The sequence below is a fragment of the Ornithodoros turicata genome, chromosome 9 (assembly GCF_037126465.1).
Source record: "Ornithodoros turicata isolate Travis chromosome 9, ASM3712646v1, whole genome shotgun sequence".
Taxonomy (NCBI): Eukaryota; Metazoa; Arthropoda; class Arachnida; order Ixodida; family Argasidae; genus Ornithodoros; species Ornithodoros turicata.
Genome location: NC_088209.1, coordinates 39,920,884 through 39,939,096, shown reverse-complemented (window position 1 = coordinate 39,939,096; position 18,213 = coordinate 39,920,884). Strand labels below are relative to the sequence as shown.

The window sequence follows — 18,213 nt, the reverse complement described above, 5'->3', positions numbered from 1 at the left end:
AAAAGTAGCCCAGCATTTAATTCACTTCTGCACTGAAGATACAAATAACGACAGACGTAAAGTTTTTTTTTATAATTTTGTTGAACTTGTTAACTTAAGATTTAAGTTTAATTAATTAGATGTTTTCTGGGAAAGGCGGGATAGCAGAAACGCAGCCAGTACATTATTCGAATCCATCGTCCTTATTAAACACCCTATAAGAAGCGAACGTACTTTGAGATATAAACTACCAAATTTCGCTATGCAAATGAGCCGAAACCACAAGTACGCACTTCTCGAGCGCAGAATGGAGCGACAGGCAAATCCACGTGAGAAGGCCACGTGCTTTGGAGCGATGGAGCTGACCGGAGTAGGCGCTAATCTAATAGAAGACGCTAATAAAAGAAAATAGTAGAAGGCGCTAATAAAATAAAAACACCCTGTATAGACTGCCGCGCGTATACAACAACGTTGTCACACTATACAGCATGAAAGTGGAAAGAGCGCGTGCAGATTCATGACGAGGACGAAGAGTGGGCCACCATGACCTATGGGCTATGCACTACGCATTTAAGAGGACGAAGAATCTCCCTCCCCTATAGACTATGCTACGGGCTCTGCTATGGGCTCCCCAATGGGCTATGCACCACCCATTAAGAAGAAGAAGAAGAAGAAGAAGAACCTCCCTCCGTGAATCGCGGCCATTTTTGCGTAAGGAAGAAGCCGAAGCAGAAGAGACACTTCGTATGACTGCAAGTGTTCCGGTCCGCCATATTCGTCGAAAGTTCCCGCAGTTCCCGGTCTTCGTCTTCTTTGTATAGGTTCAACAGACGTTTTGTTTTTGTCTAACCAACGACGTTCTGGTGCCCCTAGCGTTCCATGAGTAAAGCCGCGGTGCCAGCGCTACTGCTCGTCCTGATCCTGAACACCGGACCATGGGTGCACTGTAACCCCACGGGAGCACCTCTAGAAGCTTGCAAGGTCATGGAACCTAAGCACAACCAAGATCCCATGCTCACACATCACCCTTACATGGTTGGTAATCAGTGCTTGATTGATATGCGCAGGTTGTAAGTGTGGTCTCTCTCGCAGTTGATGACAGAGCGTACGGGTACGAGCTTCAACGTAACATTGGTTACAATTAAGCAAAAGTTCCCGTTCAAAGGATTCCTCATCCGGGCCATTCAGAAGAAAGGCTCCAGTGAGACATACATTAGAGGTCAATTTGCTCGAGATACTGCGAGTCCCTCAGTCAAGTTCCTGAACTGCGATGGCTACGACGGGGTACCAGACTTTTACAGTATATACAGGGTGTGTGCAGAAAAACATGACCCGCATTTTTACATGTAACTCGTTGTCTACTTAGCCGAGGAACTTCCGGTGGCGCACGACGGCGTATTTATGCGTGCGAAAGCTACAGAAAAATCCTGGAAGGCATACTCAGTGTAAAAAAATAAACAGAGCGCGAAAACATGGGCTTCCATGCATTAGAATAGGGCGGTCATGACAGTGCATGGTAGTGCATTTCGGCCTCAGGAGAGTTATGTGCAGGCACCGCTAGGGGTACTGCCGGTGAGCATCCATGTGGGAATGTGAGACATCGTTTCGATTTATGCACCGATAGCTCCCCTAGCGGTACTTGAACACAACTCCCCTACGTCCACCGTGTTGCCCTTTCACATACACCCTGTTGTCCACCATGTTGCCCTATTCTGATGCACGGAAGCCGACGTTTTCGTTGTTCCGTTTATTTTTTAAGCTGAGTATGGCTTCCACAATTTTTCTGCAGATTTCGCACGCATAAATGCGCCATCGTGCGCCACCGGAAGTTCGTTAGTTAGGTAGGCAACAAGCTATGTGCCTAAATGCGGGTCATGTTTTTCTGCACACACCCTGTAGTTAGGGAAAAGGCTGCATATAGTTATCTAGGAAATTATAAACTTGCGAGATTGCTTTTTTTTTTTGGCTTCTTTGCTGGGCAAAATATGCACGGTTCTGGAGGAAATAAGTTGTGTGTTCAAGATGTCTGTGCACTTCTACAGAATGCTGTGACACACACCGGCAACTGGACCAAGGGATTTATCACCGTGCACTGGACGCCATACAGACAGCCTCCTCAAATAGCGACTGTACTATTCAGGTGAGATATGATTATTCGGCAGAATTGATTGATAAGGCAAAAAGGTTAGGGAGAGGCTTGAGATGCCGATAGCGACTAACCCTTTCCAAATTGAGGATACCCACGGAGGCCGGAAATAACGGTGGTGACCCAAGGGTACTCGAGTCAGAAGGCAAAAAAAAAGAAAAAAAGGAACGGGTACCACGCTTGCCACAAGAGTATACAATGGAGTCACCTTTCTGTACAGTGGTAGTTTCGACAGATTTATTTATTTTTCCTTAAAAACTATTAGAGTTGCATCAATTTTATTTTCGCGGGTGGGTCATACGGCCTAACCGACATCCTGCAGGACAGCGTATGCGACTACTGTACGATTCATTAGCTAAAATTAGATTAGCTAGTTAGATATTTTCTGGGAAATTTTTGAGACAGCGGAATTGGCGCCAGTCATTAATCCATCGTCATTAGAGGGGCAATGAGGTGACAATTAACGTCGCTCGAAATCCTGCCTCGTCCACCAGGAGTCACCATGCAAAATATTTTCACTCTGCCGTGTGTTATAGCTGCGGAATGGAACTGATAAAAACAGCCGGAGAAAGCAGCCGCCGACACGACACGACACGACACGATCCTCGCCTGACGCGGAGAAGGCGCCGTGCCTTTTTTAGACCTGAATATTTAGACAACAGTGCAAGACGTAGTGTTGGTACGATACGTCAGGACGCCTTCTCGTTCTGCGATGCACTCTTTACACGAGGGGAACGCTAGGGTCCCTCAATACTAGCTCAGTGTTCAGGCACTAGTATTCAGGCACCCCACGGGACACTGGGGTGCCTAAAAACTACCTCCCTCTGTGTAGGGTGGAGTCACCCTTTGTAGAAGAGAATGCGGCCTTGCCGCCATATTGACTCCCACGCTTACCATGCATGAATGCTGTGTACCGATTTCACCACCTTTTTGAAACCTCCGCTGCTACGTATTTACTCAACTCCACAATGTAGTGTGTCGCTAAGCGTATATCTACACTTTTGTGAGCGCATCGCAAGCTGTGCATGGGAGTCAAGATGGCGGAAATTCGTAGCAGACGACGCGGTTGTCTTGTCCTCGCGCGCGCTCTACGGGGCAACCTGCGGAGGAGCTCATGTTATTTTCTAGAACACGCCGAAGCGAAAAACAAGATATTATTAGGGGCCACCTCAGTGCTCCTTTAAACACCCTGAGAAGCGAACATACCTTGAGATATAAATTCCTGGATTTTTTATGCAAATGAGCCGAAACCAGAACTACGCGCCTTCTACTGGAGCGCAGAAAGAGCGATAGGCATTCCATATGACATGGCCATGTGCTTTAGAGCGATGGACCGTGCTCTGGCCCACGGAAGGCCAAGGTTGTGTCGATTCTGCGCTAGAGAAGTGCAATTCTGGTTTCGGCTCATTTGCATTGCAAAATTCCGGAATTTATGCGTCAAGTTTACGTTCGGACGGTGGACGTATGATGGATGATGACTGGCTCCAATGATTTATTGTATTTAAAATGCCGTTGCTGTGAAACACAAACATGACAGGCACCTCTCGTTTCAGGGCCACAGTGCTGCAGCATTACTCGATGTATTGGCTTAATGTTGATTCCAGGATTGTGCTCATAGGTTGCAGTCCCTTCCTGGAGCCCAACTACAGTTTCATTATAGTTCTCCTGTTCGCTACACGACTTTTTCGAAATCTCTATTGATATTCTCAACTATACCAAGACCAGACTCAATAAACGAATTGTATCCCATTGGGCGCACAACGGGCAGTCCCGAAGAGACCAGCGTGGAAATACCATCCTTATGGCACCACCTCATGGACTCGAGGTTCGTAGGAAGGGTTGTGCCAGACGCATCCTTCCATGTTTGGAAAGGGGGGGCGGTCTGGAAAACGATGGGGGGGGGGGGGGGGTTATTGAAATAAAGTAACGCGGGTTGAGTGAGGGGCATGCGTATGGAGGCGGTGGGCCCTGGAAAACATCTCGAAAGATATCCCCTGGGCCTCACAGACAACACACATCGTCCAGAGGATATCCTCTCGATTCTGTCACGTCCGAAATCCCGGGATATGTCTCGATGAAACACGTTTGACTTGGTACGTGTTCTGGATTGCTGCGGTAACGTGGGTGGCGTATACGATCTCCAGCTTTGCAGATTTCAAGTATCGCGAAGCAAGAGCGCTGTTGTTTTGAATGAAGTGTTACTTCCACTTGTGCAGCGTCACCGCTGCGGGGTGCTGGTGTCTTCGGCTGGGGGGCACCGCGATCGCGCGCGTGTGAGGACTCCTGTGCTTGAGGGTACACTGTCATTTATGTGACTTTTAAAACCAAACATACGAGAGACCAACGGTATGGTTCCACAGTATATCTTCCACGTTTATCTTCAAAACACAGCGTACTTATTACATGAACGACAGGGAAGCCAGAATGACTGCGCAGCGCGCAGGTGACTGTCTCCGAGGTTGTCTGCCTGGCGTTCGCACCGCAATAGACCTCGTGAATGTATACCTCGGTAAATAGGCAGTCTTTCACTTACCAGTGTGCGTGCTGACATGACCATGTCCCGTGGAACACTTACGACGCTAACCAGAAACAGCATTCCACGAGACTATCTCCGACGTCTTCCCGAGACGCAGACGCCATCACTCCCGCGCGGCGGTCGGACGCGAACGCCAAGGTCTCTCTGCCGCTCCCCGATTGGCCTTGTCCCACGTGACGTTCCCAGATCGGGAATTCTCAACATCCGTCGTCTGCTCTTGCCATGCATCACATCAAATTGCACAGAAATAACTCCATTAACTCCGGATTTTCGACGTCATTGTCGGTGATGAACGAGGAGTGAAATGTTTTACACTCGTTTTATGTGCGTATGTGAAAGTCTGCCGGAAAACCCAGGGAAAACCTCAGACAGCACAGCCGGTACGGGAATCTGGAAAGTCGTGTCCTTGTACTCGACAGCGATGAAGCTGAACTTCTCATGCAAAACGCATCATTATTTCCTACAGTCAGGAAACCAAATAAGGACTTAGTGAGGTGCATACCTTCCGAGGGTATACGAAATACAATATTGGCAGATACGGGGATCTCCCAGGGACATCTTGTGGAAGTCCCCACACCACTAAACATCCTCCTCAGTTACAGTGCTGGGCATTTCACCCATGGAAGAAGTCCCAAAAAAATTTGCCTTATGACTGCTTTGAAACAGAGTAAAATCTCCAGTAAGGCATTTATCCCAAGGATGTGCCAGGATGTTATATTCCATGGAAATGATAGGCAGAGTTCCCCTGCCACTTAAAGTAGCACATAAGTCACTTTTAACAGTTAATTGTTAAGTATAGGCCTATAAAGGGCACCATGAAAGGTAATTCACCCCACAGAGTGATAATTATCGCAGAAACTGAATTTAAAGTACGCTGCAAAAAGCGACCGTGCGCAACGGTGGTGGTTGTGAGAAGTACGAGCCTGTGACCCTGCGCCGACGCTCTACTGTGCATGCTCGCAGATTGGTTCAGAGTGTCGTCTGCTAGTCAGATATGTGCAATAGAGACCACATGACTGAGACCATGGTCATCCTTTCAATTCCTAATCTCCTCCTAGGGAGCAGGTTTACAGACTAGAAAACACCAAAGCCCTCACGCACAAAAAGAAAAAGACAGGCGCTGACCTCGACTTGTTACACCCCTTGCTACATATCATGCATTTGCATGTTTGCATTCTTTGTGCTGTTCGGAAAATTGATGCATACACTTTCATCAGGCGTCTTAAACTGAAAAAAAAACAAAAAAACAGCTGGGGAGAGCCCACAGACACACACAGACAGACACATCTGCAAGATTGCTGCGTCGATCAATGCGGTTGATGACATGTCCCTGGAAGAACACCAGTGCTACACAACTGCTTTTCCCACTTTATTACATACTTTGATTTTTTTTTTCTCTCGCCAAACGACTTGACTAGCAGCATTGTCTTGTGTAGGACGAGTAAAATTATCCACATGCTTCCACAAATCTGTCTGCGCCGCGGTCACCCCCGATTCCGTGTGCCCAAAATAAATATGTAACGCGCGTAATGCGACGGACAACGTACTTCCAGGGCAAGATTGCTCCGATCAAAGCGGGACCATTATGGCTTGGTATCGATGTCTCCACTTTTTATAAGTCAGGATTCACTGTGGATGCCCGATTAACATCCACGATTATTGAGAAGATTTGTGTGTTGCGGAAGAGCCCACTTCCACCGAAGGAAATGCTACTCTCGGATCAGCCGGAGTGTTGAGGGAGAAAATTGAAAAGCCACATAGTGGCAGCAGACCCACGAAGTGACTTGCACACAAGGGGGTTCTGTGGAAGATTCATCGATATTTGTTCTGCGCAAGTGTGGCTACAGGGCATGGCAAGAAAAACTGTCTGTGTTAAGATGTTTAACGCAAGACTCCACCATTCGTGGTTTCGTGAGAAAATTTTCACCTTTCCATGGTTCCCTACGTCTAATTGATAAGCAATGCCATTTCTGGAACAAGAGATGACTTTTTTCTCCCCATACCCTGATATTGCCGTCCGGTAAGCTTCACTGCACTCACAAAAGTTTCAATGGGATAGACATATACAGCACATATCGTCGGATGCGATCTCGACAACCCAATAAAATTCAGCGTGCCACTCTGTACTGTTTTAAAACGTGGAGAATGACACCCGCGCTCTTAGATGAAAAAGGGTACTGTTAAAAATGTTGCAGCATGCTGGCATCCAGGCGTGGAACAGCGGCAGAGTGTTGGTTGCCCGTTTCCACGGTTACAGACATCCCAGGTTTCAAAGGCCTCGTGGCCCACAACGAAAAAACCAGTTGCACGCAATACCAGACCGGGCAACACCCGGAGCAGGAAATTCTCCACACAAAGGGGCACAGCCGTCCGAGCACCCACAAACTGTCCTGTACGTCAGTGGTCACACGCAGGCGTCTGCAGCCATGACACCAGCAAGCCACTCTCCGACGTCTACTTCTTCTACCTCGTACCGACGGATGAACGGATGTTCCTGCGTGCACAATTCATCATATGTATAGAGCCCGTAGCTTTCCGCGATTCCGCGGAATTGGCCGTGTCCCGCGGAACCTGCCGTTTCCCTCAGGGCAGTTGTTTTTTCCACCGAATATTCGATATCTTGCAGAATTATGTAAGGATTTCCATCGATCCGCAACATTTTCAGTCTGCGACACACGTCAGTCTCGACTGCAATGCCCGACATTACTGATGACGCTGGCAGTTAAACGGCTGAATGTGACCCCCCCAAACACACATGAAAGAAAATTTAATGACAGCAATGCTGGGAGAGAGATGATAGGCGTGCGGTAGCGCGGGATGGGTCGGTGTACCATCTTGGAAGAGTGCTGCGCCTTTTCTTTTTTCTTCGCTCGTTTTCTCTCACCCGCAGATTCGTAAATATACTTTGCAGAAAAGTAAATCTTCCGCAGCAGAATGCTCGGGGGCTTTAATCATACGCCTCCCACTGCAGTCAAAATCCTTCAAAACTAAAAACGAAATATGCTCTCGTGCCGTGCTGGCGAAATCAAGATGGACTTACACCTTTCGGCATTGCGTCAAACGTGCTTAAATGCAGTAGCCTTATATGGCCCTCTCATTTCTCTGCCATTGTAACTTCTTCCCTCTTTCCCCACAACCGTTCCGGACAGACCTACACAGCTGGTGTAGGTGGGTAGGCCCCACGGAGCTTTAAAACCCATAGAAAACTGAAGCCTCCTAACCAGGGCCTCCCAGACTTTGAGACCTCTACTGCTGGTCTCTTGCAAGCCACCTGGTGGGACACTCTGGCGCGAAAAGTGCTTTCAAACGTGTGCTCCCACAGTGGGGGGGTGCTTACCAGTAGCTTCCTGTACTTTGGCCTCTCTCTGTAATCCTTTGTGAGGCTGCAAGCAGACAATTCTGTCAGAATTCTGTGCACCGTGATTAAGATAATGTGACGGTAACAGTTACCATTCTTTAACGAAAGAACAAAACTCCGGGGAGAAGGACCGATCCTCTGGTAGGGACGGAGGTTCGTCCTGGAGCACCCGACTCAGAACTTCGAAGTCTGTCTTGCAGTCCTTGTAGGGAAACTGGCCCGTCGCCAACTCCACCTGGTGTGGTAGAATAGCGTACACACCTTAAAGGCACTGTAAATCAGTATTCAGCCAAGACCACCTAGCTAGAGAAAGTCCATGCACTGCCTCCTCTCCCCCTTTCAATTAAGAGTCAGAATTCGTGTGCTGCTGCGATTCACCGTTCTGCGGATTTAAGAACCCGCAAATGATTGTGGCTCACCTGGAACCTGCAGACCTAAATATTTAGACAAAAAGTGCGAGACACTTTCCAGAAAATAAGTTTTGAGAAAGATTGAGACCGTTTTTAGGCTTTATTTCCCAGTTTTCCCATTTAATACGCAGTGTTCCTTCTCCGTGGCCACGACCACTGAAAGCACGTCCGCGATTGGCTACGGCCGTTGAAAACACGATCCTGATTGGCTGACTCGTAATTGTTACATCACGTCGACGAGTGCGTGGGCTTTCTCTTATCTAGAGTGGTGTTGCGTCAGCACTGCTGTGCCACAATTGCTCTCCTAGCTTTTTCTTTTCTTTTTTAAGGGAAATTAAATTTGAAAATTACGAGCAACGCTGTGTCGAAGTCGTCACCAGCTGTGCTTTGCTCGTCAATTTCGGCAACAGAACTACATTGCGAGCGCGTAACACTGGGTCTGAAGCTCAAAAAGTCGGCTACGTAGACATTATGGGCAGCAAGCAACATAACCTGTCTGTGCCAAAGTAAAATGCGCCTCACAACGCTCACCATAGAGATGCCCAAGCTCCAAACATCCGCTCTTATGTCATAGTCCGGCTTTGTGGGATCCGGGGGATCGATTCGTTCCGGCTGCAAAACAAAGGCATTCGAGTAAGGAAAGTGCACTGGCTCCTGGTCGGGGTCATAAACTAATCCTGCGAGTTAGATAAAGCCTCTAGCTTTCTGCGGTAGATTGATTGATTGATTGTTCTTTGGTACAACAGCAAGGGCCGTAATGTGCAGGTACTGCGGCAAAGTTTCTGCGGCGGAATATTAACATTTTCCTGGAATTCCATGAGCAAGAGGTGAACAAAAAAATGTTGCAGCATTCCCCCCAGCATTGTTACGGACTGAAAGAGTTCAGGCAGGTACTCTTACATTACAAGTTTAAAAGTAACACAGTTTTGCTTTTGATTGTCACTCAGTTTTATGGAAACAATTCAGATACCAGCATTTATGTATTTCCTGTAGTCGATGCAGTCTTAAATAAATCACATTTAAGAAGAAGTATATACGGGTATGTGTTCTCCTGAAAGTGAACTATTATTTTTAATTTGTTTTCACGAAACAAACGCATCATATTCTACTTCAAAATACTTTTCGGTACAAGCGTTTTTTTTTCGTGCCTTTTTAAAGGCTTTTTTTTTTTTTAAGAAAGGAATCGAAAGATTCGAGATTCCTAAGGTTCGTGTATTCGCGGAACCTTCCTCGGATTCGGATTCAGAAATTTTTGGATTCGTCCCATCTCTAGTAACGACGACGAAGGCAAAAAAGGCTGCGTCGCCAACGCACCGCCGATCGGACTCACCGCCATATAAGCAGCGCAGCCGGCCGACCTCGTCCGCGCCTTGGAGTCGACGAGGCGTCCGCTGATGCCGAAGTCGCAGAGGCGAACGGTGCCGTCACGATCCAGCAACACGTTGGAGGGCTTGACGTCTCGGTGGATGAGGCCGTGCCGCTCTTTCAGGTAGTGAAGGGCCTTAAGTACTCCGACGGCGGTCTTGCCCAGGATGCGTTCGGGGAGGGCGCACGGCCGCAGCCTCCTCAGGAGCTTGTCCAAGCAGGTGGCCATCAATTCCATGCATATCCACACCTCGCCTTCAGTCATCAGGTAGCCCAGGCACTGGACTATGTGTGGGCAGTCCTGGCACCGAAGGACCACCTAAGGATACAAAGTTTTTTTTCTTCGTGCGATAGACAGACGGGGCGATAGGGTGCGATAGTTTTAGGGTTTGACACGATTCTAACCTCGATTTGCACCCCAAACTAAAAAAGTTGCCTGTTTAGGGCGAAGCGCGGTTTTTACCCGGGAAATTCCAGTCACTGAGACGGTCTTGTAGGAATGCACACTAACTTGTTTGGCAGCAAATGCAGTTAAGTCACCATTTTTAGCAAACAAGTACGGTTAGTTTGAGTAACTGAGCCCGATTTCTCCTCGAATTTAGCGTACTGGAAGTTTTTCCACCCGAATTTGCACAAATTCAGAGAGTGCGTTAATTTACCCGATTTTTCAGAACATCAGTTCTCTCATATGTACCAACGTTGCAGTTCACACCACCTTGGCTGCCATACCCTCTTCTCGGGTAACTCTAATCGCAACCATGCTTTCAGCAGCGCCGTGCACATCAACGTTTCCCAATCCCTCAACTCCGCCTATTTACGCAAGCTCTTCAACATCATTCATAAAATCCTTAAAGTAGGTTTTGAGTACAACTTGTACGGCATTTCTTTTTTTCTCACACTCTAAAAAGTACGCGCAGAGACTGAAAAGCAGGGACACAAAACTCGTAATCGAGTCCTTGCCTCGAGGTCCATCGTAATGCGCTTATTCTCCTCCCGGTTCCCAGAGCGGCGCATCTGCTTCACTGCCAGCACTTTTCCCGTGGCCCTGTGCCGCATCTTGACCACGTGCCCGCAGGTACCAGAGCCCAGGTCCCCCAAGTGCTCCAGGTCCTTCATCTGCACCAGGTACTTGTGACCCTCGATTGTAAGTAAGTTGCCTGCCTTCTGGATCTCCTGCAGCTTGCGTTCCCCGTCTGCTCCACTGTTACTGTTAACAAAATAAAAGCGGAATTACTGCTGGACGCATTTCTTCCGCGGTTACGGGGGGAAAAAAAATTAAATTACCTGTCTTGCCTCATCATACTCGGGCTGGAGGTTGGCAGGGAGAACTGTCTGGTAGGTCTGGTCGACCCCGTCATTTCCATAGGCAGGACTGTGTATAAACGTACAAGAGTTGGACTTTTTTTTTTTTTTTTTTTCCTCCACGCTGAATGAGTGAACTGACACTGACTACTACTCCGATAAATATCTTCCTGCTTTTGGTAACGCCGCGGGGACAACTACGTTTTTTGTCCCCATTTGCAGCGAAACTTGAGCTGCCAGCACTTTACTTTCTCTTACACACGCTTGCACTTGCGTAACATTACGGTGCATGCACGTTGAAGAAGTGCAAATCAAATTAATTAACGCGTTGCCCTTTATTCTACCTTAAGCCTAGCTGCAAGAAAAAGGGGAAAACAAAAAATATTTTCGAGTGCGATATCTTACATGGCTTCGGCCTCGAGCGCGGTGTGTGCTGAGGGCTCGAAAAGTTGAGGTTTAAATTCCTGGGTAACTTGTCCTTGTTTTTTGCGTCATTTTCGGCGAGCAAGCGTGCTTGCAGATCCGCGAGCTTCGTCTGAAACGAAGCCATCGTCGCCATCCCGACCGACTCTCCGGACCGATTGATCCGAGAGGTCACGGCTCACTTTTTTTTGTCGACGAAATGCCGCAGAAACAGTCTGGAAACACTATTCCTCGCACCCGTTGAACTATATATGGGAAGCTTTTTTAGGAGTTTCACAACGACTACACACCAAAGGCAACCAAAAGCACACGGATCAAAACAGAATACGCAACTGTCGCATAACAGAAGACACTGGGGGGCCGTGTGCTTTTTTTTGATGAAATACACTTTATTTTCGAATTCTGTCGTCTGCAAAAATATTTTTTGTTTTAGTTTTGTCGCATTTCATTCAGACACCTTACCAAATTGTTTACTTTGAAACATATTTATGTCAGGTGCACGTAGTACGGGAATAAAATGCCACGTAAAGAAAAAAGCGCTTCAGATTGGTCGAGGTTGATTGCATCACGTTGCAGAAACAGGAGTGAACAGGAGTAAATAGCACGTGGGGTGCTATGCGGTAAACATGATGTCAGATGATGTCGTAAATAGAGATGGGTTGAGTAACGGGGGACTGGGGCATCGCGGAAAAAAAATGATGTCAAGTAGTGCTGGCTGTTATCTCTATCACCACGTTTTAGAAACTCGTAGCCTCGGGCAGCTGTAATTTCAGCGACCCTGTAGGGGCTGCTGAACTGATTTCTCGGACGTTATAACCAGGCTCCAACAGCTCCCCATAGAGCCCATAGTTTGAGATAATTCACACAACACTGGGCACACGACCAATGAAATTGCGACGTGGTGGATATTATGCACAACCAGCCGGCCAATCAGGAGCCCCCATGTCTGGCTGGCTTTTCGGTCGGTCCTGGCTACCATCGACTTCGACTGGATTTCAGGCCTGCCGCCGTTACTCGGTATTCAAAATAACTAAAGCGATTTTGGGGTAAAATAAAGATTTATTTCATACAAAGCACTAATTCAAAGATCTGATACATGGGTGCACTGTGCGTACAAAGCCCACTGCGTTGCTGACACACTGGGACAAAGTTCGAACATGAAGCAGAACGAACACACCGTTCAACTCCTAATACCGAGAGCCAGTCTCATGAGTGCGTACCATTTCATGATGAGCATCTTCTTTTGCTGCCTGCGGTGCATCCATTATAGCGAAGCGAAAAGCGCTTGTGTGGCACGTAATCCTGTGTTTGTTGACAGTCCTCGAAATCCAACGGCGCCCGAACTTTTCCTTCACGCTCCAACTCATGAAGCATTCCGGTACCGCAGTTGAGAAATTGATTGTAATTATAATAAAAATTGGGTCAGGAACAGCACAGCACGCGTAGACTCACAATAACGCACGAATAAATCCACGAACATATTTCTGCAAACTGTTCTGTCGATTGACACCACCGAACACAGGAGGACGTCATGCCGGCCATGCTATTTCGAAACTATGCTGAAACGGCGCCGAGACGCTGTACGCACATGCGCGCGTACAAAATGCGATTTCAAAACGTTCTCGACCAATCGGAGCGCGCGCACAGTCTAGGCCAATGGGCTTGCAACATGGTGTATGGGCGCAGTGGTACATACTCTACAGCCGCGTCCGCGGGTACCTGAGGAGGACTGTTATAACCGGCTTCGCAGCGTGTCGTTACCCTGGAATGCAAAGTTTGCTCCGCAAGATGGTCAAGTCCAAGATCGCTCAACTCGCGCGGGATTTTTCGCTGAGGCACAGCCCGAGCGTGAAGCAGACGAACACTTACGAGGTATTACGCTGTTTATGGGAGTGTTCCCAGATAGTTAATTTCTAAACGCGTCGCATTTCTGCTCGCAGGACGCGGTGTGTGCCCTAAACAAGCTTCAGAGCAATGAGATGACGATACAGAAGTCTCTTCTTGATCGCACTAACCCAATCAAGAACGTCCAGAAAATGCCGCTTTTTCTCGAGGCTACGGGCATAAAGGTAACAACTTAATTCTACCTCACGTTGTTTGTTGCATAGTAACATAGCTGACTTCTGCGCAGGTAGAGGAACTAGACGCCCTGAATGTCATCCACGTAGCTGGCACTAAAGGTAAAGGTTCGACGTGTGCGTTCGCGGAAAGCATCCTCAGGTCTCACGGGTTCAAGACAGGACTTTACACGTGAGTCACGGAGGAGTTAATCGTCTGAAGTTTCAGCGTGTTTGCATAACTGTTGACATTTCACTGACAGCTCACCACATCTGGTAGCTGTGCGCGAACGGATACGTCTCAATGGGATTCCCCTGTCCAAGGAAAAGTTTGCCACTTACTTTTGGCAAGTGTACACCACTCTCAAAAACCAGGTAAATCCCCCCTCTTGCCCTGCTGTGGCAGAAGTTTGATATACAAGTGCTTGTCTCTCCGCAGGAAACTGTAGACCATGTCAAAATGCCAGCCTACTTCATGTTTCTAACGATCATGGCTTTCAAGGTTTTCATACAGGAGAAGGTGAGGACGTGACCTACACAGTAACCCAGTTGTTCGCGGGGGAATGACCGTTGCGGAAGGTGGGGTGCATACATCCGCAGCGGTCTTCTGGTGTCCCAAAGAAATGTATCGCACGATTTTGCACGCTTCTAAGTAGGGACTTGCAAGGTGTAATGCCAGGAATTAGGAAGAAACTTACATTTATACCTAGTAATTATTATGGTAACGAGGTAAGCTCACATACGCAAGGTCACTTCTTTTTCTTTTTTTTGTCTTGGCTCTGACAGCATAAAAAGTGTGCATTATGTTTGTGCTAGAATGCTGTTACTGATGTAGGTACCTCACACATTTATCAACGTGCGCATAAGTATTGTACAGTACAGTTCCATTTTTTTCGGGCACCTGGTAACAACATAGTCACTTCTCTAACCGGGGTGGCCGGACTAGTGGTTTGGAGTGTGATACCCTCGTAACCATAGTCTTGACTGCATCTGCGGCTCTTTTAGGTAGACGTGGTGGTACTGGAGGTGGGCGTCGGCGGCGAATACGACTGCACGAACATCGTCAGGTGGGCATCGTGCTTGCGGTGATTGACCAATCACTCACGGCCTTCCCCCCCCCCCGCAGGAGTCCGCGCGTGATCGGCATCACGTCCCTGGGACTGGACCACACCCGCCTTCTCGGAACAACGATCCGGGAGATCGCCTGGCAGAAGGCCGGCATCATGAAGAAGGGTGTCCCGGCCTTCACCGTGCCCCAGCCGGAGGGGGGTCTGCAGACACTTCTCGAGAGGGCAACGGAGAAAGAGGTCTGGCAACTTTGTTGTGTCGGGGAGCCGTGATGGGAGCAAGTCTTGACTCGCCCTGCAGTGTCGTCTGCAACTCGCCCCGCCCCTGCTCGCTTACGACTGGGACACTGAAAGGTGCAAATTGGGCATTCCAGGGGAGCCGCAGGAGCAGAACGCGTCCCTCGCGCTGCAGCTCTGCAGGACCTGGCTGCATGCTGCTGCTAACGTCGCCAAAGGTGGGTGCTTGCAGACACCTCCTCCCTTACCTTCACTGCGCAGACAGAATTCCCTCTCTGGAAGAACGAGAAAACGTCTCCCTAGAAAACAAGGAGGGTGCCACATACCTTCCAAAAAGGAATGCTGCGGGTGTCTGCAGGGCACCTTTCTCCTCTGAGCAGTGCACGTCGTGCTGCTGGAGCCTCCGCAGCCGCGGAAGCGCAGCTGATCTTTAAAATTTGTTTATTTATTATCTAAGCACTTTTCGGACAGACCTTCAGCCAATTAGAGTCTGTAAGTCTACATGGCATTGGCTGTTCCCCGGCAACAGAATACAGACAGTTGAAACTGAGTAAAAAAAAAATTACCAAGAGCACCGCTGTTAATTTCGGACAATCTTACCACTCTTACAGAACCTGACCTACAGCGTTTGTTTGTCGAGGACGACTGCTTCCTGAGCATAGCCACACCATTCCTCATCCCGCAGCCAACGGCAAAGGGCAAGACATTTCGCATTCACGGATCGTGGGAGGTGACAACGAGCTAAGTGCCTTCTTTTTTGTGAACAATGCAGGGCTGGCTATGTGCCACTGGCCTGGGAGGTGCCAAACGGTGCAGGTGGCCAAGGGACTCACCTATTTCTTGGACGGTGCGCACACGCTAGAGTCGCTCCAGTGTTGCCTGCGGTGGTTCCGCGAAGCGTCTGCGTCGGAGGAAGTCGGCGGCAGGGAGGTGCGCCAGGTGCTGTTCTTCAACTGCATCGGGGATCGGCGGCCCGAGATGCTCCTCTCCCTTCTGGTCGACCATCCGTTTCACTTTGCGCTTTTCTCGCCAAACAAACTGTCGCTCACAAAGAGCCCTTACTCGGGTAAGAGCACTTTCAGAGGATGCTACGCACTTTCGATAGTACTTAGCTTGATAGTGTGTACATGTAATAATGTGTTGCATTTTGAAAAATTTTATTTAAGCTTTAACTATGCACTAACTTTTGCATGAGGGCACGTTTGAGGAAGTGTGCATTATGAAAGTGTGCTATGCAAATGTGCCAGACAATGACCTGCATATATGTATGCCTACTCCTGCTATGGCCTCTTTGAGGCTGCCGTACGTATAGTAAATAAATATAAGTAGGGCTTTAAGGGTTTAACCTGATTCTTCCCCGAAATTGCACCCCGAATTGAAGGTTACTTCTTAAGGGTGGAAGCAGATGTTTACCCGATTTTAACTTGTTTGACAGCAAATGCAGTTACATCACCATTTGTACCAAACCAGTACTGTTAGTTTTGAATAGCTGAGTCAGATTTCTACCTGAATTAAGCATACTGGAAGTTTTTTTTTTCAATCCAAATTTGCACGAATTTAAAGCACGCATTTATTTACCAGATTTTTACCCCCTCAACTTAGAAAAAAAAAATTTCCCAAAAACTCCAGGCCCTAAATATAAATTACTCTTATTATTGTACACGTTCAATAGAACGTTAATTGAATTCATGCAAATTTCAGTAAACATGAGGAGCCCCTAGCTTGCTGCCATTCTGCCAAATCTTTGATTATTTTTCGCAGAAGTGGCATTTTGCATTTTTTTATTTTTTTTTAATTATGGGGATTTGTGGGCCAATTTTCTTTGCGAACTGCAACAATAACGAAACAACATAGAACCAGTCAAATAAGGCTCCTGTTACAAAGTGCAGGCCACGGTTGAGTTTCTGTTCTGCAAGGTCGCCTTTTTTGAGCAGAGCGAAAGTGGCAAACAAATGAACTATGTCTGGTACCAGTCGTTCTTAGAGTTTTCAGGCTTGGTGTAATGTTCTTTTCTTTTTTTTTTTTTTTTCTACGAGAGCCATTTTTAACACCACCACAAAAATGGTGCGAACACCTTCTCGTTTCTTGGTTGATAGATCAGAGCGACTTCACCGTGGGAGAGAACACGGAGGTGTCCCGTTGCCGAGCAAACCTGCGCATCTGGTGCCATCTACTGAGCAGCCTGCAGGAGGAAGAGAATGAAGGCAGACACGAAAACAGTTGCCTGCTCTTTCCCTGCATCCAGGATGCAATGCACTGGCTGCAGGAACTCGACACGCAGGAAACGCACTATCAGGTATGGCTCTACTCTTGTGTCCCTGCACTTTTGTAGGGCGCATTTTTCTTGAGTTCGTGGAATGTTGCCTCACTTCAAAATACCTGCCAGATGCATTATCTCCAACTACATCATTACGAGCGTGGCTAAAGCCCCTAGCTCTCTGCAGCAGACAAGTAACATTTCCGTGAAAAATGTTGCAGCATTCTCCGAGATCGCTTACAGACGCGAGTCTCTGGACTCTGACAATTTCTCTCGGAGTGTTCCTGTCGTTAAATTTTCTTTTACCTTAGCACGCGCAGTCATGCAAGCGCCAGTATTATAAGGTTTAACCTGCAAAAATGTCGCAGATCGATACAAATCCTTACACGATTATGCAGTACGTAGAAGATTCCGTGAAAAACATCAGGTTCTGTAAGACTTGGCCACTTTCGTGAAATTTGCAGGATCGCTCATAAGTAGAGGCTGAAGTTTTAGGGTTTAACACGATTTTTACCCAGCAAATTGCCCTCACTGAAAAGTCTGTAGCAACGCACACTAGCTTCAATTCACTAGCACAGTGAATGGCCTTCAGCAAGTTATTCTTGTTCTAACAAATATGAAGACACATTTAAGGCTTCTTGGTTGGTTACCACCCGAGAGAGTAAAATGTTCGTGGCGTGCTGCTGGCTTTTGCCTATAACAAACATTTGGGTGTCATGTTACAGGTGTTGGTGACTGGGAGCCTGCATCTTGTTGGGGGTGTCATGACACACATCAATCCTCACTTGGCACTCTAACTGCATTTAACATCTGCCCAGAAGAGTGGCTCGAAGATCAAGAGAGTTGCCAGCAGAAGTGGAATGGAAATGGAAGACTCAGCATACCGTGTTTGCCATCGTTGCAGCATGATTTCCCCGCTAGGCTCATCGTACACAGCAAAAACGCATGTAGCATCCCCGCACAGCTTCTTATTTAACGATGCAACGTGAGAGCATTTTAAAGATGGCAGAAATATCGTATCGACCAATAAAAGCCGGTCTTAACGGAACTCTTATTGGTGCATTTATGGATCTTGT

General features: G+C 47.7%; 3 protein-coding genes across 3 annotated transcripts; 2 read left to right on the top strand and 1 right to left on the bottom strand.

Moving 5' to 3' along the window:
• Window positions 1–515: 515 nt before the first annotated feature.
• Window positions 516–3,876, top strand: LOC135367976 (putative defense protein). The gene is made up of 4 exons (XM_064601064.1): window positions 516–1,014; window positions 1,072–1,263; window positions 2,022–2,119; window positions 3,679–3,876. The coding sequence occupies exons 1-4, from the start codon at window positions 859–861 to the stop codon at window positions 3,824–3,826; spliced, it is 594 nt and encodes a 197-aa protein (XP_064457134.1). The 5' UTR covers window positions 516–858; the 3' UTR covers window positions 3,827–3,876.
• A 2,141-nt stretch (window positions 3,877–6,017) lies between these two features.
• LOC135368916 (dual specificity mitogen-activated protein kinase kinase 7-like) lies at window positions 6,018–11,865 on the bottom strand. The gene is made up of 8 exons (XM_064602473.1): window positions 11,502–11,865; window positions 11,079–11,166; window positions 10,755–11,001; window positions 9,760–10,113; window positions 8,961–9,041; window positions 8,112–8,254; window positions 7,999–8,044; window positions 6,018–7,155 (listed from the first exon to the last, which is right to left on the bottom strand). The coding sequence occupies exons 1-8, from the start codon at window positions 11,653–11,655 to the stop codon at window positions 7,066–7,068; spliced, it is 1,203 nt and encodes a 400-aa protein (XP_064458543.1). The 5' UTR covers window positions 11,656–11,865; the 3' UTR covers window positions 6,018–7,065.
• A 1,295-nt stretch (window positions 11,866–13,160) lies between these two features.
• LOC135368914 (folylpolyglutamate synthase, mitochondrial-like) lies at window positions 13,161–18,203 on the top strand. Its single transcript, XM_064602469.1, has 12 exons — window positions 13,161–13,391; window positions 13,460–13,588; window positions 13,651–13,769; window positions 13,840–13,951; window positions 14,016–14,096; window positions 14,582–14,643; window positions 14,703–14,883; window positions 14,945–15,098; window positions 15,492–15,578; window positions 15,653–15,946; window positions 16,977–17,176; window positions 17,863–18,203. The coding sequence occupies exons 1-12, from the start codon at window positions 13,176–13,178 to the stop codon at window positions 17,932–17,934; spliced, it is 1,707 nt and encodes a 568-aa protein (XP_064458539.1). The 5' UTR covers window positions 13,161–13,175; the 3' UTR covers window positions 17,935–18,203.
• The last annotated feature ends 10 nt before the right edge of the window (window positions 18,204–18,213 follow it).